General features: G+C 41.3%; 1 protein-coding gene across 1 annotated transcript in view; it reads right to left on the minus strand.

The window, feature by feature from the left end:
- Positions 1-1,764: 1,764 nt before the first annotated feature.
- Positions 1,765-24,621, minus strand: part of LOC149439255 (1-acyl-sn-glycerol-3-phosphate acyltransferase beta-like) — a 41,690-nt gene continuing 18,833 nt past the window's right edge. The window contains exons 3-6 of the mRNA XM_089659246.1: positions 20,081-20,256; positions 18,313-18,408; positions 9,588-9,660; positions 1,765-7,601 (exon numbers count right to left, since the gene is read on the minus strand). Of these exons, the coding sequence (XP_089515372.1) occupies positions 7,438-7,601; positions 9,588-9,660; positions 18,313-18,408; positions 20,081-20,256 (509 nt within the window). The 3' untranslated portion in view covers positions 1,765-7,437. The remainder of the gene's footprint in view (positions 7,602-9,587; positions 9,661-18,312; positions 18,409-20,080; positions 20,257-24,621) is intronic.

Below are 24,621 nucleotides of genomic sequence, written 5' to 3' on the forward strand. Positions count from 1 at the left end.
CATGACACTTAAAGAGCATGCAATAAAAAAATCAGCCACGGCAGTTCCCACATTTCAAAATGGCTGACTTACCTTTTCTGGATGTAGCACTTTTTCCCAAATGGGGACTACTAGCTAAATTTAGGTTTGCTAGGTGGCAGTCAGCCCTAGCTGAGTTGTAGTTATTTCTTCACTCGGTCTTCCCCTAAAGTCAGTGGAGCTACTGTTTCTCTCTGCCGCCAGTGTCACTGGTACCTCCACAGTGATGCTGACTTATGAGTTGGTTTATATATCCTTTAGCCGACAAGTAGGAAGTTCATTACCACTGATGCCTGCTGGGGGTGGATATAAGTAAGTGGAGCAGGCCAGGTAAGCTTTTTTTATCCTGGGCTGTGGCCTAGGGAGATGTTGCTAAACTAATCTATTTGTTAGGCTTGAAGTGGTCCTGGAAGTTGGCATAGCTTCCCTGATCGACAACAGGCAGGAGAAGATTGAGACCCAGGAGGATAACCTTGCTGGAGGAAGCCAAGATGAAGGCTGGTTTTCTTGTAGGGGCCTGGTGACTCTCTTGGACAGAATTCATGGAAGCAAATTGTGTACTTAGGACACTAAAAAACAACCCCAGAGAGAGAAGTCTGTTACCAGCTTAAGAAGTTACCTCTAGTGTTGCCGGGTTGGCTTAAAGGTGATGACACTGTGAAGCTGGACATGAATCTGGAGAAATCTGTAAGCGATACTCTGGGGTATCTGAGATTCCTTATCCTTCCTCCTTGTGTGATGATTAAAAAAAACTAGAGAGAAAGTGACTTGCGCCCAATATTCTTTCAGTCCCTCATTTTAGCCATGGACTCAGCCCTGGGGTGAAATACTGGCCCACCCCTGGCTCTGGAGGTACCACCATGCCTCCAGGGGTCAGTGAGTGCTACATCCCAGGTGCTATTCCCAGCTGCTTCCAGTGCTGGTTGTATGTCTGAAGGCTTGGACACTTGGTTGAAGAGGATGCTCCTGAATTTTAACAGTGGCAGATCCCAACAAAGATTTTGTGACCAAGCATCCAGGCCTTCATGTGAGCAGCACTGGAGGAAGATGGGAGCAACGTTTTCTCCTTTAGTTATTCAATTATCCTTACCAACAAAAAAGATTATTACTGTTCCTTTAAATCAACATTTGAGTACAGTTCCACTGAAAAGTTATTCTAGCGAACAGTCACGACGGACCCCTCTTCCTTAGCATGGTCATAGCTACTAATGCTGATAGACACAATATCTCCCACTGACTCCCATAATGTTTGGGCTATGGCCTGGACATTATTGGAGTCAATGTGAGATGTGGTATTCCATTTTACCATGGTTCTGGTCATCAGCTAATCTGAGGATGGTTCTGGCAGCATATTCAATTTTAGAAGGGTGGGAGATGGGAAGCTTAAGAGTGCAAAATGTACCCAGGAATGTGCTGGGCCCCGTATGTGATTTTCCTGGGACTCTGTATTCAGTCTATCCACACATGCTGGGGTATGTACTTCCCATCATGTGCATTGTCACATGCTGCAGTCGCACATTAAAATCAGTCCTGATCCATCTGCAGATTAAAAACAAAGCACCCATGAGCAATGAAAATATGAGACTGATTTATTAAAGACAATTTCATTCCGGTATTTGGAGAGCTGTCACAATGCAGCCCAAACCACTAAGGAAGAGCTGCAGTGTACATATAATGTACTAAAAAAAAAAGTATAGGTTGTCTAAGGGAAGAGATTGCTGCACTGCAATAACCACAAGAAACAAAACGTTTTCATTCTTTTATAGTTGTCCAAACATTTACACAACACATTCAGTACAATGAAAACAGTGACAAAAATCTTTGGCTTGTTTTGTAATAAAGGCACTTTTGATTTTCATACAAATAATCTAATACATCTCTAGTAAGATACTCATCTGTAGTAAAATATATTTGATAGCACGTATATTTACGCCAAACCTGTTTACATCCAACCCCCTGTGATGTCTTTGGGGGATATTTTAACATGAACAATTATATGCAACAGTTGTACAGTATTGCCACCTAATCAGATTACATTGGGAAAAGACAAAAACACACATGCAATTATGCCCCTGATAGAACACATCGAGGGGAATTTATCAAACCAGGAGCAGCCAGATTCTGGGGCAGCTGTGCATGGCAACCAATCAGGTTCTAGCTTTCATTTTCCAACCTTAACTGAACAAGATGAAGTTAGAAGCCAATTGGTTGCCACGCACAGCTGCTCCAGATTGTGTCTGCTCTAGTTTTGATACATTCCCTCCCTACAAATATAAATCGGAAGGTGCGGTTTTGATTTGAAGTTGTGCTACTATCTGTGCAAATATCTCAAGTGGATTTTAAAGCTGACGATACACATATAGATCTAACAGATTCTTCCATCCACACTACACAGCATGGATGGACAAATCTGCAGCTGTGGCGATTGTATCACGACAGCTGGCCCCAAAAGTTGTCAGAATGCCTGAACATTGTCTGCATCTGTAACAATTTTTAGTCTGGCTCCTTTAATTTCTCAGTTAAGGGATGTTGGGTGGGTGGCCGCACAGGGCCATCCATTTTGGCAGGTTCAGCAGCCAAAAGTTGCTTCATGTATATAGCCAGCTTTAGGCCTTGTGCACATGGACAGAAAAAATGCTGCTGCTAGGAGTGTCTCGAATTTTTTATGCCTCTGAAAGCAGCTCTAGGTTATCTAATGTGCAAATGTGTCATTTACAGGCATACAAAGCAATATGCCCTAAACCTGCATTCAGATAGGAGTTTTCAGCATAATTTATGCATAAGTGCACACTTTTGTGCGTAATTGTATTCTAGTGGCTAATAAATTAATATTTTAACCAATAGTTCACACTCATGCACATGTAATTGCACATATGAACAGAAAAATGCAGCATTCGAGGCATTTTTCTGCCAAATTCTGGCATCATATTGGAGGATTTTTTTCATACATCCATGTGCATGACTCTTTTTTGGTAAATGACAACCACATGAGGAAAAGATCTCTCACTCAGGGGTAGGAAGGCCTTATAAAAAATTATGTTTAGCTTGTTTTTCCTCTTTGCTAAAGATCAAGAGATCGCCATCTTGCAAGTGCCATCCGCCATCACTTCCATAAGCCACCAATAAGGAAATGGATAGTGAAAATCAGTGGAAACTGGGAAGAGAGTTGCATAGGAGAAGCATACGTTCTATAACTCTTGTGGTGTAAGCGTAAGATCCGTTCATAGTCATTTATATACACACACAACTGTCTTAAAGCGGAGTTCCACTCACCCTATCAAAAAATAAAAGTCAGCAGCTACAATAACTGTAGCTGCTGACTTTTAAAAAACAGCCAATTACATGTCCCTCAGTCCCGTGGTGTGTCCCCCGCAGCTCGTTTCACCGGCCATCCTGTATTCCAGGAGGCCAGCATCTTCAGTGTGGGCACCCGGCTGTGATAGCTTGCGGCTTCACAGTCGGGTACCCATTGTGCATGTGTGAGTAGCGCTGCGCTTCGTGAATGGTCCTGTAGTCTTCTGGGACCTGTCACGTGTCCCAAAAGACTACAGGGAGGGAAGGAGGGAGGACATCTTCCGCTTCCTATCACCTAAGCGATTGGACCAGAAGTGGGAGCGGGTACCTTCCGGTACCCGCTCCCCCAAAGCTGCCAATCCTTAATGGGGAGCGGGGGAGCAGTCCTTAAAGCAGAACTTCCCTTTTTGGGTAGAGCTCCGCTTTAATGCTGAAAGAATGCATGTTTCTGCTATCTGTTACAAGGCCGACCTCCATGTTTTTCTGGTTTGGCACAATGAAGAGGTAAAACAAACACTTCTAGCAAATAAACAATTACATAAACATAAAATTACAATAAAACACTAAGGAATTTTCTCACTTTTAGCCTGGGTTCACACTGATGCGGTACGCAATTCGCACTGGTTTCTGTGCGATTTCCACACTGCATCATAATCGCACCCCGTTCATATGAACCACTGTGGGTGTGTATGTTAAGTTAACAGCACCCCGAAATCGGTTCACAAAACACGGTGCGATGTGCAGAATCGGATTGCATGGGTGTGAATAGCAATCTGATTCTAGTGCATACAAAACAAAAGGGTCCTGCACTATTTTGGTGCAGATGCGGTGCGATCTGGGCCATACAAAAGTATGTCTCAAATTGCAACGCACAGAAATTGTATATGATTTGCACAGGAAAGCGGTGTGGTTCCTGTGCGAATCACATGGTATGTGCCACCAGCATCAGTTTGAACCCGTGCTTAAGGTAAAATATTTTTACACTCGGATAATAAAATTACAAATATACTATTTGATAGCAGGTTGTAATTAATTACACCTCTAATACTTCTATAGAGTGCCATATATTATTTTGGCAACAATAAACATAAAATAAACATAAAAGCAGCAGTCATTAGTCTAGTGCAAGTTGTGATTGTACACAACAGAAAAAGAAGAGAAACAATTGAGGAAACTCAACAAAACACAGAAATTATCAATAAATTCAGCCATCCTCAACTACCAAATCAGAGTTTAATACAAATGGAGAAGGGAAAAAGGCACAAAAATTCTATATATTGGCAGTTGGCTGATTTGATTATTTTCAGAACTTTTTTGCATGTTATTTCTGCATTGTTCTACTGATGGACATGGCAAAAACAGATGCATTTGTGCATTTTTCCTCCTGTAAAATTTACAATGCAATATGTATATATAAGTGCATCACAGAAAGTTTATTGCATTCCCTTTGTGGACCTTCCTAGGCCTAGCACTGTGCTCTCTATACCATAGCAGGAAAACTCAATTGTGTTATGGGCACTACATATGTAGGAAAGTCTCTGTTCCTGCACAAAATATTGCCTATGCTGTTATAGAAATACTTATTGACTGGTAGTTTGTTTAAGAAAATTACCAGTGCACAGCATATTAAAGAGGAGCTACAGTCATTTCTTAATAAAAAAAAAAAGTAAAAAAGTCAGCAGCTACACATACTGTAGCTGTTGATTTTTATTAAAACACACACTTACCAATCTAAGATCCAGCATTGTCTTTACTGGGATGTTTTTTTTTTTTTGCTGGCCTTTGGTTTCCCAGGACCGCCAACTTGCTTGTGGGAAGCCTGCTGCTTCACAGCCAGCCTCCCACTGTGCATGCGCAAGTCACACTGAACTTTGTGAATGGACAATCCAATCAGAAGTGGGAGCATGTACTTGTCAAAACTAGATACCTGCTCCCAAAACAGAAAAAGTTTCCAAACGCGGTGTTGGGCTGGGAGAAGGGAAAACCGAACTTCCCTTTTTAAGTGCAGATTTAACTTTTAAGGGGCTCTCTGACTCTGCATGTTGATTATGGATTTTATTATTTGGTGCAGACAAGCAAGACAGGAAAGATTCATTGCCCAAATCATTTCCATAATGCATCCAGTTGTTTACAGAGGGCTCCCATTGATGGAGTATTACACATGTCTGCAGTTCACCTGTGGAAAGCTGCAAAATCTCATATTCCACTGGACACAATAACATTGATATGAAATTATGTCTGAAAGGCTGCTTAGTTCATAGTGCTATCTTATTAAATACATTTAGCAAAATGTCTGGAATTAAAGGAAAACTACCAAAATAAAACAGCCAAGCCTTCTGGCTTTTGTAAACGAACAAAAGAGGGCGCACCAGCCTAGTGCATTATCCCACAAATTTATTAAAAATGAAATGTAAATATTACTCACAAGCATAGGAATTAAAAATGATCATCAACCCACTCGTCTGTGGCTTAGTAATACTAGACTTGACAGTCTTCAGAGCATGGGGCAACCTCACTGGGGCCCCTGCAGGCTGCTGCATTTCAAAGGAATCTCCTCTTATGAAGGAGATTCCTTCAAAACGCGTCAGCCTGCAGGGACCCCAGTGAAGTTGCCCCATGCTCTGAAGACTGTCAAGTCTAGTTCACCTACATTCTACTGGGCTATTAGACATAGGTGGAGGAGCTTATTGTTGCTTGTGGCTTTTTTAGCCCCTTGTTCTAGAGAAGGGCCTGTAAAATCCTGAACTGTGGGATGGAAATGCGATTGGCAGATTTGGAGGTAAATACTTTCCCCACCTGAAAACCAGCATAAAGCCAACTCAAAGAAGTCACTTGTGACTCAAGATCCATGAGCACTCACTCAAATCTTGACACCAGTGACTTTGGAACTTCCTTTACAATGGTCAGTGCCAGAAATCTCAACATATAGCAGGAGACAAAGAATAGGTATAGATAGCTCTAAAATGAAAGTAAATCATATTATATCAGTAAGATATTGGGCAGGGAAAAGGTGAAAAAGAAAATTTGGCCCACTGCTATTTTTGCAATAAATACGGGAGAGGTCCAAGAGGATAAACTTTAACTAATAAAGTAAGAAGTAATATGTAGGATATAATTCCCCTACCAACTGAAAAGCTTTTTTTTCCTGTTTTCAACAGGCAACATGCTGCAATTCAATTGTTAAAACTCTATATGATCGCCTTTAAATTTACCAACAATTGTATAACTTTACCACAAGCCAAATAATCCTGGCTGTTATGGTAGCAGCTTTATTCAGTTGGGTCAATACTGCTTCTGACAAGTTTTAAGACTTGCACACCACTATCCAGTAGCACAAAACATTTTACTATAGGCCAGACATGAGTCTAGTAACCAATGCCCAAGAAAAATGTTTTTGTTGCTGTCAATAAAGTATGTTTCCTGGCTGCTGAAAATAGTCCCTTAGATGTGGAGTATATTAGTCCTCTCCTGTTACCCTAATGGTAAAAGCAGCTCTCTAGGATACACCATTGTTTGCTGGTGTACTGTGCATTCATTGTAGTTTCCTTTATCCAAAATATTTCCAACAGCAATGAGCGGAGTGATTTCTGCAAAATTACAGAATTTTTCTTTGGCCCCTAGTTTCACCATTAATTCTGCTTAGGTAATATTTTCTAGAAAATAAAATATGTAAATCCTTAAGAAAACCTTCCATTGTTGCCTTGTAAAATGTTTGTGTATTTTAAAACTTGCTATTTTTTTTTCTTGCTCCCAAGAAAATAAAAAATAAAATACACAACCCCCCCCCCCCATCACAAAGCAACAACCCATAGCAGCCAGTTAAATCCAAATGCATTTCAACAAAATAGCTAATTTTCCAGAAATGTCTGTAATTCTACCTAAACCAGTCCATTTAGTTTATTTCTGGTTTCCAATATTAAATCCATAAGCAGTGTGATCTTTGGTCATTTACAGTTTAGCCATACAAACCCGTCCAGTGCCATCTGAGAAGTCCAGTGTTTGACTACCATGTATCAAGGCAGGTCTGTATTTTTTCTGTAGTTCTGGTTAGCTTGTGATTGACTCACAGTGCTCTGCCCCTTGCAAGTTAGTCTCTGGATCTGATGCCTGCAAGCCCAGTAGTTCCTATTTATTAGAAATGTCCTGTCCACCAGCTGGGAGTGGCTTTCCGGAGAGCCGGAAGAACACTTTGCGCATGTCATTGAAGCATTTTTCTGTCAGTTCTGAAATGCCCTCTTCTTTCAAGCTCGAGATATCGATTTTTGGAAGAATCTCAACTTTGATGGTTCCTGAAAATTAAGGAAAATGGAGAATGAATACATTACCTGTGACTGTTGGTGTATTTTAAAATGTACAAATAATCCCTCTTCGCTATCTGCAGCCTTCACCATTTAGGTCACCTCCTATTCATCTGCATAAGATGACATCTTCTAACACAAAGTAGCACATATTGATTAAAGACCAATATTTCAGCTGTGTGTCATTGCTGGCAAGCTTAATGGCTTACTGGCTTCCTAAACCTGTTGAGGACTTCAATGATGAAGGCTCAATCAGAATTCCTAGTTCTGGTAGAGAGCAGCTTAGTTCCAAGTTGGACATCAGACATGCAGCCTGAATTTCATAATGCAATGCGGAATAGTGCTTAACAGGTCGCTGGGAGGGTCTGCTTTGTACTATGGGAGGCAGGGGCATGTTTGAGATTAAAGTCAATATTTGACAAAGAAAAAGAGAAAATATTTGCATACAGTGCACACCCCAGAATCAGAGGCTTCCAGAGCGCACATGTGAGCCACACACGTGAGCAATATTTATAAGTGTATGGAAACCTTGTGGGATCGCTTGTAACCCCTACTGCCAATTTCTACTGGGCTGTCAGGTTCATTTTATGAATCCCCGTCAATGAGAAACTTGGTGTATTTTCCTGTTCCATTTTTTTCAAGACAGTAGGTCATAAACACATATGTAGAGTCTGTCTAGCAAACAGCAAAACCTATCATCCTCTAAATCAATGGTATTCTAACTGCGTTCTGTGGGCCAGATGTGGTCCTTATTTGACCTTTTCTTACCCTTGGGGTACTATTCCTCCCACTGACACCAACCTTGAGGCACCATTTCTTGAACTGACACCAACAATGGGGCACTATTCCTTAAACTGACACCAATATTGGGGCACTGTTCCTCCTCCTACTGACCACAGATGCTATGTAATTTGTTTTACTTTACCACCAAGCCTAGGGCATGCTTTACTCCCACCGATACTGAATCATTTTCTACTCCCACTGGCCACTAACACCAACAATAAAGCACTATTCCGCCCCAATGACACCAACAATGAAGCCTTATGCCCCACCACTGACACCAACAATGGGGCACTATTCCTTAAACTGACACCAATATTGGGGCACTATTCCTCCTCCTACTGACCACAGATGCTATGTAATTTGTTTTAGTTTACCACCAAGCCTAGGGCATGCTTTACTCCCACCGATACTGAAGCATTTTCTACTCCCACTGGCCACTAACACCAACAATAAAGCACTATTCCGTCCCAATGACACCAACAATGGAGCCTTATTCCCCGCCACTGACATCAATGATGGGGCACTATTACTCCTCCTACTGACCACAGGTGCTATGTCAATTTTTTTTTACTTTACCACCAAGTCTAGGGCATTCTTGACTCCCACTGATACTGAGGCGTTTTCTACTCCCACTGGCCACCAACAATAAAGCATTTGCTATGTAATTTTTTTACTCCCACTAATAGGGAGGCATTTTCTACTCCCACTAGCCACTGCCAGCCCCCTAAAGTCTGAAAAGACAATAAACTGTCTTTTTTTTTTTTGGAAAGTTTGGAGATCCCTACTCTAAATGCTTGTTTTGGGTCAGTGACTCAGGAGCCAAGGACACTCCAGCAACTAATGTTCTTAGGAGCAGCAGTGGAAGTTTCTGTATTTCTCAGGACAGGTTTAAAGAAAAACAGAAACATGCAGGCACATGTGCATCCAGTAGGTGGCAGCAGAGCACACAGCTGTCATCCTCCACCGCTGGGGTCCCTGAATATTCTGCAGATCTGGCCCAATCTGCCATTTCTGCATGAAGAATAATTCTGTGCACGTCCTTCCAGCAGCTTAAAGAGCTCTCACATCCCCGGGAAGCCGATAACGTTCTTCCAGTATAAAGCAAAGAGCCGGACAGCAGATGTCACCCATCACGCTGGCTTAAGACGCTGAGCACAGCTTGTCTGATCTGCAAAGCCGCCTGTGTCTACCTACCACCAGTGAACAGGTTCCTCCTGCGGTCATAGAAGCTGGTCAATGAGGAATACACCACTGGGATGATAGGAGCCTGAGAACAGAGACACAGTACATTACCATAGACAAAATAGACAGTTTGGTAAAGTTACAGAAACAAAAACTCTATAGAGTCAGAATATAGGCCAGGGAATAATAAATTAGGGAATAAAAGAGAGAGAGACTTTGGTTTTATGTACCCAGTATGTCCTGATCTGTTCTGCCTTTAGTAGGACTGGACAGTGAATGAAACCAGAGATCTGAGTGGATGTCAGGAGAATCCTCTAGATTTGAAAGACTACAAAACAGCATCGAAGATATCGGATATAAATTTATAAAGAGGATCTGCAAAAGTGCTTCATCTGCTGGCATCTATGTTACCTGTCGATGGGTTCTGCAGCTACCTTCAGTTGAATGGACACTGCCAAACAAAGCTGTATGGACAGCCCTAGCCTAACCCCTTCCATTCTCAGTCTATTAGCAAACAATAAGGAGTGAATCAAAAAGGAACATAGGGGAGCGATCTGTGTTCTGTAATGCATTTAAAGAAAATTATTTTATAGGCAAGTCAAAAATCCTGTTTTCTTAATTGTACTTTACCAGCTTGACCTCTGGAAGGTTTTACCCCCTTCATGACCATTCAGCACTGCACTACTTTAACTGAAAATTTTTCAGTCATGCAACACTCTACCCAAATAAAATATCAATTTTTTTTTGTGGTATTTAATCACCACTGGTTTTTCTAGATTTTGCTATATAAAAGAAAAAATACAGAACATTTTGAAGAAAAAAACAGTTTTTTCTTAGTTTCTGTTATAATATTTTGCAAATAAATAATCTTTCTTCTTAAATTTAGGCCAAAATGTATTTTGCCATTTGGTAAATACAGCAGGTAAAATAAGGATTTATCATGTCACCATTTTTCTCAGTATGTACATTTCTAAAGGTGCTATTGACATGACATTTTCACCACATGTCAGTAATAACCCATGCAATCCATACATACAAAGAAACCAAAACAAATAAGTTCAATAAGTAACAAAATGGAATGACACATGAAAAAAGTGCTGAACACATGAAGGAAGGGAGGTGCAAAAAAGGCATGGAAAGCCAAGACACCAGTTGAAATCTATCAGTAATTAGATAGCAATCCTGCCCCTTGTCAGTGCAAATTAATATCAGCTGGTTCTGTCTCAACTGATGGCCTATGAAAAAGGTGTCTCATTACAAAGTTGTCAGACAAGAAACATCTCATGATGGGTAAAAGCAAAGAACTCTCTCAAGACCTTCACAATCCTATTGTTGCAAAACATATTGATGGAATTGGTTACAGAATGATTTCTAAACTTCTGAATGTTCCAGTGAGCACTAGTGGGGCCATAATCCAGAAGTGGAATGATCATCATTTCACCATAAACCAGCCATGACCAGGTGCTCCTCGCAAGATTTTTGACAGAATGTGAAAAGAATTATCAGAAGAGTTGTCCAAGAGCCAAGGACCACTTGTAGAGAGCTTCAGAGAGACCTAGAATTATCAGGTACAATTGTTTCAAAGAAAACAACAACTAATGCACTCAACTGCCATGGGCTGCAAGACGCCACTGCTGAAGAAAAAGCATGCTGAACCTCGTTTAAAGTTTGCTGCAAAACATCTAGACAAGCCTGTGAAATACTGGAACAATATAGACTGGTCAGATGAGACCAAAATTGGACTCTTTGGGTGCCATAATACACACCATGATTGGTGGTCGAATGGCACTGCATATCACCCCAAAATCACCATACCAACAGTAAAGTTAGGAGGTGGGAACATCATGATGTGGGACTGTTTTTCAGTATACAGTACTGGCAAACTTCATGTCATTGAAGGAAGGATGAATAGAAAAATGTACCAAGACATTCTTGATAAAATCTGCTGCCATCTAGCAGGGTGATGAAGATGAAGGTAGACATTTCAGCAAGACAATGATCCCAAACACAAAGCCAAGGAAACTCTCAATTGATTTCAAATAAAGAAAATAAAGCTGCTAGAATGACCCAGCCAATCGCCTGACTTGAATCCAATGGGAAATCTATGGAAAGCACTAAAGATCAAAGTTCTCAGAAGAGGCCAACTGAACCTTTAAGATTTGAAGACAGTTTGTGTGGAAGAATGGGCCAAAAATCACACCTGAGCAATGCATGCAACTAGTTTCTCCATACAGGAGGCTTTTTTTTTTTTTTACCACATTTGTTTTTACATACTGTCACCAGTGCTGTACAGCATCACAATATGACTGGTGTAGTGGTGATCAAGTATACTGATGGGAGACTATGCTAAAAAAAAAAAAAAAAAAAAAAAAAAAAAAAATGTAAATCATTTTTTTATTAAATGTTTTACAAACTATTCTCTTTTTACATACTTTTATCAGAGCAGTTCAGTGTTACCATAGAAACACTGTACTATATTGAGGGGGTGATCAGGGAATTTATCTTTTTTACACTGTGATTGCTGTTACAGTGATTATCACTGTAACAGCAATCATTTAAGTGGATTGCATTCATAACAGCTGTGATTGGCTTACAGCTATCACATTGTACAGGGTGCTGTGACTGGCCCAGGTAGCTGTGGGACAATCACAGCATTACTATAGGATATACAGCTTTTATGAATGAAAATAATTTATAACAGCTTTGTTGACATTGTGATTACATATCACATGATCCCTCAACTGATCAATGCGGCCGGGTACTGGGAACGGTAATTCATTGCGTCTTTTGGATTCAGTGGTTAAGGGAGCAGCAGTGCCAGTGCACATGTGCTCAGCAAAGTATATTTATGTTGCTGAGCCTGGCCATGCCAGCTGTCCACAGTAAAAAGTACTGTGGGCAGGCAGCAAGTGACTAAAAAGACACAGGATCTTAGTCTTAGACCACGGGTCTCCAAACTTTTCAAAGGGCCAGTTTACTGTACTTCAGAATTTAGAGGGGTGGATTGTGATCAGGGGGGGCAGAAAATGTCCCAGGCCAAGCATCCGTGAGAATAAACATGACCTCAGGGTTGGTGTTCAGCAGGGGGAGGAGTAGTACTCCATCATTGGTATTAGTGGGAGGAATAGTGCCCACCATTGGTATCAGTGGAAGAATGGTGTCCCATTGTTGGTGTCAGAAGGAGGAATAGTCCCCCATCACTGATACTAGTGGGAGAAATAGTGCCCCATAATTAGTGTCAGTGGCAGGAATTATGCCTCACTGTTGGTGTCAGTGGGAGGAACAGTGCCCCATCACTGGTGTCAGTGGAAGAATAGTGCCCCAGTGTTTGAGTCAATAGGAGGATTAGTGCCCCACCAATGATACTACTCGGAAGAATTGTGCCCCCATCATTAGTATCAGTGGCAGGAATTATTCCACACTGTTGGTGTCAGTGGGAAGAATAGTGCCCCATCACTGATACTAGTGGGAGAAACAGTACCTCATATCATTGGGATGAAAAGTGCACCAAGGGTTTGGAGACCGCTGTCTTAGACCATGGGATGACCAAAAGCAGTGAGGGGGTGAGGAACACAGCATACAAATGCCAACAATGTTAGTGGCACCCTGCACAAAGGCTTTCACCAATGAGTGAAAGGCAAGCAAACTTTGAAAAAAATACTTAGGGACAACATTTTTCATGCTTAAGGCCAAGCACTTATCCAGACTTGGCTAGAGGAAAAATAGGATTTATCCAGAAGGTACCCCTTCTGAAGGCTGATAGGAAAAGATCACTGACTAAGCAAATTATTTTTCCTAGGAATCAAAGGTTTGCCTGTAGGGACTTTTGCTTTCTTTTCCTAGGGTAAGTGAGTACTCACTTTCCTCCCATGGCTTCCTTGATGTAAGTGTCCAAGGAATCGGCAAATAGACATTGCCCTTCAAAAGACATGTGCACAAGATGCTTCTTACAAGAAAGCTCTATAGACCAACACCTGAATCAAATGATCCTTTGCATATGTACTGAAAGGGGGCTCATTTTGCATATTTGTAGCATAGCATAAGACTACAGACAAGAGCTCCTGTTGATGGAGCACAGATGGATCCATAGGAATGGAACTATAGTCCCAAGCCATATTTTTAGAGCAGACAGCTAATGTCTGACACACAGATTGCGACAACAGCGTGTACAACAGGACCAGCCAGAGAAACTAGTGCCTTGAAGAGGTCTTCTAACCTCTTATCCATAGGGCTTCTGAAAACAAGGACATTCATGAGGGACCCTTAAGGTTTTGTTAAAGGCAGGAAAAGGCTGAGTCCGTGAGAGGGATTGACTATTTTTAAAACACCTCTAAAATAGGGTACTGCTGAGCAAAGTGCTTGGGAGGGCTGATTTTTTTTTTCAGGATGGAGCCAGTAACCACATAAGAAATGCTCCATCCAGAAACGAATGTTCAAGAAGCGTTTCTTGGTTGGCAAAGGCATATTTAAAGGAACCCAAGGTGGTGACCTTTGAACAGGTCGATGCAGTCTGCTCCAGGGCAAGACACCTGCATACTGCATCAATGGGGTTAGAAATAGTATTGGGAGGGATAGCAACTGATTGGGTATCCACCCGTGTGGGGACCTCTTAACCAGATGAGGAACCCTCCTTTTCAGGAAGCACAGAAGCTGTAAGAGGAGAATCAAAGACGGGTAAAGGCAGAGGGAAACTGCTTGCATCTCTTGCAATCTGAGCGCTCATGTGCAGATAACCTACCAATACAATCTGACATATTGGCTGATAATTTATCTCTAGAAAGACAGGAGGGTATATACCAGATTGGACTAAGGATGTCTCTGAAAAGGAAGGGGACCAGAGGTCAGGACTATCAAAATCAGGACAGTTAGGGAATACGCTGCAGTCCCCCTGAGATGTTAGCGGAGTATGCACTGACACGACCCACTGACTTATTCCCTTTGTGTCTATGATCCGTCAGATTACTCAGTAAGGGTTTTCATGACCTGTACTGCAGAGCAGAAAGGATTATGCCTTTTGTGACCAGTCACTGTAGGCAGTGGGAGCCCAGAACAGCCAAGGATCACTGTGTTGTGGATAGTGTTAAGGCAAGGACCCAATTGCTCAGTATGGAAGTTGCTGCACAGGTGTAATGGCTGTCCTAGCCAACAGATTTAACTTAAACACACAAATGGCACCAATTTCCAACCTAAAAGTAAACAACTGATGACTTGCGTTTTCTGGCCACAACGGACTCCTAAAAAGTGTTGCAGTCTGCACTTCTCTGTTAATGCTATACGGTCCGAAGCAACAGCACCCTGGGCTCCCAAAGACAGGGCACAGCCCAGACTTACCACAGCCCCTGGTCCTCTCAGTAGGTGAAGGGTGGATGTTACGGACAAGCCCCATCCAGATCTTTGGCTCTCCTGGAGGGTGTCATCAGAGGCAGGGTTCAACTGAATGATGGACCATGGCCCTGGAACTGTATAACACCCTGAAGAAAATTAAATGAGGTGTACCACATGCCAAGGTGAGCACCTACACAGGATCCATTGTCCAAAGCAACATTACAGGCTTGCATTTAAAGTAACATTTAAGCATGCATTATTTATGGAACTTTACTGTTTTGAGTTTTCTATTTCTGCTTGGAGTTTGCGGTCAAGAAAAAAAGGTGAGTGAAAAAAGAAAACAGAGGAAGCCATGTTCACTCTGGGTTGCACAGAGAGGATACATCTTTATTTGATATGGTAAATGGCACCACCGTGGCCTTACTTGGGGATGAAGTATCTACCTGTCTTGTGGATTCTTTGTGGAGATGGCAGACTTCATTACAACTATACTTTTGAACCAATAAGAAGGTCGACCATCTGACCATAAGCACCAATAATGACAACAATTCATTTAACTTTTGTGAAGCTGCAGCTTCTCTCAATAAGCCTAATTCTGACTTGTATCTGCAATATTTCTCTGCACGTTTTTGCATTTTCACTTTTTTTTGCTGTATCACATTTTATATCACATATTTTGATCTATAGTTACACATCTACTGATTATCTGTAACTCAGACAAAGCAGTCTGCATTGGTGTTGAACAACTGTTAAGGGTGGCCATGATAGCATATTTCATTTAGGGGATAAGCTAGCTCTCTAGTGCCTCTGTTTGCATCAGATGGTGCAATCAGTATCCTTTTTTTTGGATGAGTGCTGAGATTAGTTTCATTTGCTGTAATGACTACCACACACGATGAGAATATTGGATGAATGATTGCCCATTTTTTTTTTGCATGCTAGTCTCATATCGAAAATGAATAAGTTATTAAAGTTAAGAAAATTCTTGTTAGACAGAATACAACTTCCCGTGTGGTTTGTAATGTATTCTTTCGTTTCTGCACATCTGCGTTCTTGGGCACTTGATATTTTTCGTACAAATACTATACTATTTACACAAAAATTGTCCGTTCTGTTATCTTACAAGAAAAATGTTTGTGCTTGTCCCTTCGGATATTTTTGCATGAACTATAGTGATTGGCTCTCAAAAAATGTGTACTAATAAATAGATCATCACACAGTCACTCTGAATACTTTTTTTTTTTTTGACTGATTTTTTGATTGTCTGTACCAGGCATAAGATACTTAAAGATAGTATACTTAGTGAATCATAAGAGTCTGAGCCACACAGATGTGCACTGGGGTAAGAGAAGCAACAAAGTACAATCACTATGCAGCATTACTAAGTAGGAAACCGCACATATGTTTGTAATTTCTGTACAGCACTGTGGAATATGTCAGAGCTGCATGAATGTATATTAACCACTTCAGCTCCTGAGGATTTACCCCCCCTTAATGACCAGGCCTCTTTTTGCTACTTGGCGCTGCACTAATTCAACTGATAATTGCGCGGTCATGCAATGCTGCACCCAAACAAAATTTATGTCCTTTTTTTCACACAAATAAAGCTTTCTTTCGGTGGTATTTGATCATCTGTGCGCTTTTTATTTTTCACGCTATAAACAAAAAAAGGCCAAAAATTTTGAAGAAAAACAATATTTTTTATTTTCAGCTATAAAAAATATATAGTAAACTCAAAGTTGGTTATAAATTTAGGCCAAAATGTATTCTGCTACATGTTTTTGGTAAAAAAAATCCCAATAAGTGTATATTGATTGTTTTTTGTGGAAGTTATAGCGTCTACAAACTATGGTATAAACACTGCAATTTACGCCATTTTTCTGCTATACAGCGCTGCGCTAGTTTAACGGACAATTGTGCGGTCATGCAATATGGTACATAAATGAAATTTACATCCTTTTTTTCCCCACAAATTGAGCTTTCTTTCGGTGGTATTTGATCGCCTGTGCGGTTTTTATTTTTTGCGCTATAAAAAAAAAAGGCTGACAATTTTGAGGAAAAAAAAACAATATTTTGGACTTTTTGCTATAAAACATGTCCAGTAAAAAAAAAATGCAAAAATCAAATTTAGTCATAAATTTCTGCCAAAATGTATTCTGCGACATGTCTTTGCTAAAAAAAAAAAAACCAATACGTGTAAATGAATTGGTTTACGTGAACGTTATAGCGTTTACAAATGGCGGGAAAGATACTGGGATTTTTAGGGTTTTTTTTTTTATACTGATAATGGCGGCGTTCAGCGAATTATGGCGGCGATCAGGGACTTATGGCAGCGACCAGCGACTTATGGCGGGACTGCGGCGGACATTTTGACATTGGGGGGTACTGACTTGGGGTCACTGACATCCCCAAACACACTAATACAGTGATCAGTGCAAAAAAAAAAAAACTGACACTGTACTAATGGCAATGGGGAGGAAGGGGTTAACTTTATTTAGCAGGGAAGGGTTATAGGAGTGAGGGGAGTGTTTTACTAGGGGGCGGGGGTGTGTGCTGGGCGGGACAAGGCTGATCGAGAAAGAAAAACTGTTCTTTCTCGATCAGCTCATCCTCGAGCTGCCAGGGAAGTGACAGACAGCACAGCTACTGCAGCTGTGCTCTCTGTCACTGTTTGCCGCCGATCGCCGGGACATAGCCGCTAAGGAGCAGCTGTGACCCGGCGACTGACATCTGCGGCAGAGAACCGCGGGACAAATAGGGCGGCGGCGCGCCCCCTATTTGTTTACAAAACACACGTCTTAAAACGTGGTTTTGCCTGTGAGTGCCGCCCTGCCGCCGTATATGTACAGTGGCTGGGCGGCATGCGGTTAACATTGCTGTGTGACTATGGTGGGACATTATAGCATAAGCTCCTATCAAAGTTCTTGGTACAGCACTGTAGATGTCAGAGTTATATAAATATGTAATAACAGTGTGTGATTGTGAGGATATTAGAGTGTAAGTTCGGTGTTCTCTGTACAGCACTGCAGAATATGTCAGAGACAAAAAAATATTTAAAATAGTGTGACTAAGATAGAGACATTAGAGTGTAAGCTCCTCTGGTTCAGAAACCGGTGTGACTGGCTTGGCATTCTTTGTGCAGTGTTATAGAATATTCTGGCACTGTATAAATGGATTAAATAAATGTTATAAATGGATGAAATACATTTTATCAACAGCAGTCTAAGCTCTTCAGGCATTCCTTGTCTTTCTGGAAGGATATGAAACAGGCACAATTGATGAAGGAACATCTGTGTTTTTGTGCTGGGCATTTTAATATGCAAATTGTCCCCAAGAGCCAGTTCTCTGAATTCCACAAACTAAACATGAAAATGACAAAATTACCATCAGCGGCTTTAAGCTGGATTATTACCTGCGCCTGCAGTGCCAGATGGAATGCTCCTTTCTTGAAAGGAAGTAAGTCGCCACTGTTGTTCCGAGTCCCCTCAGGATAAATCCAGACCTTCAACTGGAAAGAAAGCTTGTGATCACTGACAGTGTCGGAGATCAGAACAGATCAAGTGAATTTATCACTGGATTCCCATGCAGCTTCTAATAAAACTGGATCCCAATCTGGAGCCATGCAGTTCAGTGTTATATTTCAACCTGCTTGTCGTTATTTCAGAACTGGATCCCGAGTTGATTCTAAATGAATCTTCGATAATGTAATTAAAAGGAGCTCTCCTCTAGTGAGTCCGACACGGAAACCCGGAACAAGATCTTAATAGCAGGATACTGGATCTCTTCATATTTAAAACCAATTGGTTTTGAATTTAAAAATTATATTCAAATTCTGTATTGTATCCACAGAAGAGTTTCTTAAGCTTAAACTTCTGGATCCATAAGTCAGCTCTTGCGGGTTTGATATTGATTGACAAACCTACTACTCAGTACTAGGTCTCCAAGCTGGTCCTCAAGCTAGAAACTAGATCCCTATGCTATTTATATGAAGGTCAAACTAAAGTTTTAAGCCAGATTTTGGCAGCTAAATCCTGGATGCCTTAGTCATGACTTATAAGCCTTGAAATGGACCCCAGTGTCAAGAACAGGATACCATGCCAAGGTGCCAAAAGCCAATTCTTCTGACTCTAGTCCGGGGTTTCTGAGTAATTTCTGGTAGAGTCATCAACAGATCAATGACCTTGTTATTCTTATCATTGCTTTGGACACCTAGGTCCAAAGGTGTCCATAGGTCCAAAAGACTTGAGATGGTGAGGTCATCACCAATTTCTTGACCTAGGTGTAGCAATCCCAACAGATATTTAAAGCAAACCAAAATACAAGAGTTCCAAGCTAAATACTATTTTCAAGGCAATGAATAGGTTCAATTTTAATGCCTTGGAGCCAGCAGGCAAACCTGGAAAATGGCAGCATCCAATTGATGCTCCTTACATAAATATGCCTTGTGCTTTAAGGCAGGTCCCTTCTAACACTGAATTTCCAAAAGTTACAATCCTCTGAAAAGGAGCCCAAAATGTAAAATGAGTTCTTATACATTCTTTCCAGAATGTATGAATAAAATTGGTAATTGTAGGAGATCCTAAAACTTAATGCTGAGCTCAAAGGGCCCATTTACATCTTATTATTACAGCAGGTGCGCTGTGGCGCACTGTAGTGCAGATGCATTGCCCGCTAATGTACTAGTGTGTTACATTGCCATTCGAACATGCATTTAACCACGTGTTACTGTAACACATACATGTAAATGGGCATTGAAGGTAACTCTTAAATTAACCCTTGAGTCCTTGACATTTTTAGTTTTACCATCTCGCCAATACCCATCATAATTGGAACCCTCACGACCAACAATAATACTTTTTTTCCCTCATCAGTGCTTAAAAACAGCACTAAATCTCAGCTGAAAAGGCAAATAAATAATTTTTTCATATTTCCTTGACATAATCTGCAGCATTAAATGTGCTTTCCAAATTCATTTGTCTTTCCATAACACAAATTATAAGTATATTTAAAAAGCACTGTCATACTCAGAGGCCCATTATTAATAAATGTAATAATTCACCATGCTCTGGGGACACTCGACCTGCTGTACCATGAAGTCTGAGTGCCGCCAAGTTAGCATTTTCTAGAAGAGGCTCAGCTTATTAAACCCTCCACTGAGATTTTGAACTGCCACTACTTACATTGTCAACTGTCATAGCATGTGCCACTGCTGCCATAATGGACTTGGCATCGCTTGTTCGTTTCCGATTGATGTAGATGACACCTCCAAGATAGGTGACAAGTCCCACAGAGCCAGCAAAGATCAATTCTCTCTTGGCGATCTGCACACATCGATCTGGTAAAATCTCCATCAAACCTAGAAAAAGAAATAAAAAATAGGTTTTAACAGATATGAATTAGGCAGGTATAGCTGCAATTAATGTTTAAATATTTGTAAAGCCTAAACTTTTATCTGTATCCCAATATGGGTGTTTTCATGCATTTCCTGTCCTAGAAACATAACAAGAAGTGAGAAGAAACATGCTCAGTCCCCTCTTAGCTGCCACCATAAAGGGCCCCATTGTAGTTCTAAAGGGACATGCTATGGACGCATCAGCCGGAAGAGCCACAGCAGGAAGACACAAACATCCAACCCACCTGAAGTGTCGGATATGAAGAATTCTAGTGACTCTTCCAGCTCTGCAAGAGAACACTGAATGTGATAATGGGAATTCTTATTCATGAATCTTACCACTTTTTCACTAGAATGAGTGTGTCTCTCTGTGGCAGTTAACAGCAAAGGTGCCCTAGAGCTGGAAATAGCATACAGCAGGGAGAATCATTTAAGCATGGATTCCATGCAAAACAGACATTTCTTTGCTACAGGATTGCTGGCAGGCTGAATCATGCTGGTTTTTTCATATCTCTTAGGAACCCTACACCTGTAATGCACCACTAGTCCAGGTTTATTTTTACAACTCCAATTCCAAAAAAGTTGAGAGGCGGTGTAAAATCTACATAATGCAGAATGCAATGATTTGAAAAGCTAATAAACCCATATTTTATTCACAATAGAAAATTGAAGTTTTGAAAACAAAGCAGCAGGTCTATGGGCGCAATGACATCAGGAACAATCCACTGCACAATACCGATGGATCAATGGGGTTCAGGAGCCGAAGGGACCGGTCTTGTGTTTGGAGGATTGGAGGATTAGGCAAGTATATGCCAGCTCTCCGAATCCCTAGATGAAAATGAGCAGTCAACCCATGCAGTGCAAGCACATCCCCACTGCATGGTAAAAAAATTGCTTCTTCTTTAACTCAGAAATACCTAATGATTTCCACTAAAGCTGCTCTTCAGAAAGAAAGAAATCTGAGCAGCGCAGAAACCCTCAAGAAATGGAAAAATGGTATGTTCTGGGATTTTATTTATACCTGTATTTCAATCTGTTTATTGTTTCTGTATATGAAATTTACAACCAATTGAAGTGGAAATGTCATAGTATACAATAAAGCACTGATACAAAATCAATTTGCTACAGTGTGTTGTTCTTTGAGAATACTTCCTCAGTAATACAGCTTGATATCACTAACACCAGAGAAAATGTTATGTGAAATATTTCTCATAGTCAAATTTTAAATCCGAGTTAGACAGTCATGCCGTTCCAATATCTTAATAAAATAGTAGGAGAAAGAAAAGAAAAACGCCTGTTTCTCTGTGATTCAGAACAGGGGTCAGCCAAGTGTAATAGAAAAGAGAAAAGGAGAAAGCATGAGCTTGGTGGGAGAAGTAGATAAAAGAAGAGTCAGTCTTCCCGGGTCTCAGGCATTTTGAATATAGAAGGCACCTGAATTTTTTTTGTTGGACATAATCCAATTTAGCTTGTGTTTGACTTAATCTATAGAAATCATGGAGAGTTTCAAGTTTTTTGCTATCCCTATTCTGAGGTCAGTGATATGTATTTCACTGGTGGATTTTATATATAGGGATTTCCCTATTAAATTCATAGAACAGGGCAGTTTAAAGCTGAGTTACAGCCATTTTTGTGTTTATTAAAAGTCAGCAGCTACAAAAACTGTAATTGCTGACTTTTAATAAACACACAGTTACCTGTCCCAGGGTCCAGTAATGTGCTCACCTGCACCATCCCTTCCCTCCTTCTCTGCACGGTGCCGGCATCTCAACTATGGGCACCAGGCTGTGACAGCTTGCAGTTTCACAGCTGGGTGCCCACTACGCATGGGCGAGTCACGCTGCACATCCTGATTGGTCCGGCAGTCTTGGGAAGACTGTGAAGGTTCCCAGGACACTGCAGGAGGAAGGAGGGGGCCGAAAATGCACCGTGGCGAACTGAGCCCGAAACTGGGAGTGGGTATATGTCAAAACCAGGTACCCGCTCCTCCACAAAAGGTGCCAAATATGGCAGTGGAGGGGGAGAGGAGGCAAATAAGTGGACCTTCCACTTTTGAGTAGAACTCTGCTTTAAGGTAATTTGGGTAATTAATCTTTAGGCTACGTCCCCTACGGTACATAGGCGAGCCCTGAGGGTATAGTCTAGATACAGTTGCAAGAAAAAGTATGTGAACCCCTTGGGATTACGTGGAGTTTTGCATGAATTGGGCATAAAATGTGCCCTGAACGTCATCTAAGTCACAACAATAGAAGAACACAGTCTGCTGAACATAATACTACACAAACATTAGATGTTGCCATGGTTTAATTGCACATAACATGTAAACATTCACAGTGCAGGGAGGAAAAAGTATGTGAGGCCCTAGCTTAATGACTTCTCCCAGAGCTAATTGGAGCCAGGAGTGAGCCAACCTTGACTCCAATCAGTGTGATGATATTGGATGTGTTGCTGACAGCTGTCCTGCCCTTAAAAAACACACACCTGTTTTGGGTTTACTGGTTTCAAGAAGCACTGTCTGATGTGAACCATGCCTCGCAGAAAAGAGCTCTCAGAAGACCTACAATCAAGAATTGTTGACTTGCATGAAGCTGGAAAGGGTTACAAAAGTATCTCCAAAAGCCTTGATGTTCATGTGTCCACGGTAAGACAGACTGTCTACAAATGGAGAAAGTTTAGCACTGTTGCTACTCTCCCTAGGCGTGGTCGTCCTGTAAAAATGACTGGAAGAGCACAGTGCAGAATGCTGCATGAGATAAAGAAGAATCCCAGAGTGTCAGCTAAAGACCTACATAAATCTCTGGCACATGCTAACATTTTTGTTGACACATCTACAATAAGGAAAACATTAAACAAGAATGGAGTACACTGGAGGACACCACAGAGGAAGCCATTGCTGTCCAAAAAGAATATTGCAGCACGTTTGAAGTTTGCAAAAGAGCACCTGGATGTTCCACAGCACTACTGGCAAAATATACTGTGGACAGATGAAACCAAGATTGAGTTGTTTGGGAAGAACACACAACACTATGTGTGGAGAAAAAACCAACATCAAAACCTCATCCCCACTGTAAAACATGGCGGAGGGAGCATCATGGTTTGGGGCTGCTTTGCTGCCTCAGGGCCTGGACGGATTGTTGTCATTGATGGGAAAATGAATTCCAGAGTTTATCAAGACATTTTGCAGGAAAACGTACGACCATCTGTCCGCCAACTGAAGCTCCGCAGAGGATGGGTGATGCAACAGGACAATGACCCAAAGCATACAAGTAATTCAAAAAAATAATGGCTGCAACAGCACAGAATACGCCTTCTGGAGTGGCCCAGTCAGAATCCTGACCTCATCCCGATTGAAATGCTGTGGCATGACCTTAAGAGAGCGATTCACACCAGACATCCCAAGAATATTGCTACACTGAAACAGTTTTGTGAAGAGGAGTGGTCCAAAATTACTCCAGATCGTTGCGCAGGTCTGATCTGAAACTACAGGAAACGTTTGGTTGAGGTTATTGCTGCCAAAGGAGGGTCAACCAGTTATTAAGTCCAAAGGTTCACATACTTTTTCCTCCCTGCACTGTGAATGTTTACATGTTATGTGCAATTAAACCATGGCAACATCTAATGTTTGTGTAGTATTATGTTCAGCAGACTGTGTTCTTCTATTGTTGTGACTTAGATGACGTTCAGAGCACATTTTATGCCCAATTCATGCAAAACTCCACGTAATCCCAAGGGGTTCACATACTTTTTCTTGCAACTGTATTCTAGTAGTGACCATGTACTAACGCATAAATGTTTTATCATTAGATTCTACCAGAGGAGTGTTGACCTCTGTGAAAGGTTGCTTGTGAGTTCTTGCCTGAATATCCAGAGATTTATAGAGATTGTATTCCCACTGTAACATATATGACAGTTTTTTGAATAGGTGTGGTCAGCAGGTTATATGTTTATTTATTACAGGTACTTGTATAGTACTGTCAATTTACGCAGCACTTCACACATGTAGCACTACCCTCGTAACGGCCGCTGGATTTATTTTGGATCCCCCTAAGCTCTGCACAGCCAGACAACATGCATTTTCCACACATGTATCTTGAAAGTAAACAATCCTTGAGCTTGGGTCCCAAGAGCCTGTAGTTAAGCAGTCCCAGATGAAGACTAGTTGGGTATTGCACTTGACTGCCCTCTCTCCTTATCTGGCCCAGAGGAGGTGTAGGAGTACTCACACTGTCCTTGCCTGCCAACATGGTGGGTTGGTGGCTGCCTTCAGGTCTTACACTGGGCTGGCTCCTTCTCTGCTAACATGTTGTCCTCCCAAGGAGATGTTGAGGC

This window comes from Staurois parvus, unplaced genomic scaffold, assembly GCF_062004578.1.
Source record: "Staurois parvus isolate SC_StPar_1 unplaced genomic scaffold, SC_StPar_1.0 ptg001141l, whole genome shotgun sequence".
In the NCBI taxonomy this organism is placed as follows: Eukaryota; Metazoa; Chordata; class Amphibia; order Anura; family Ranidae; genus Staurois; species Staurois parvus.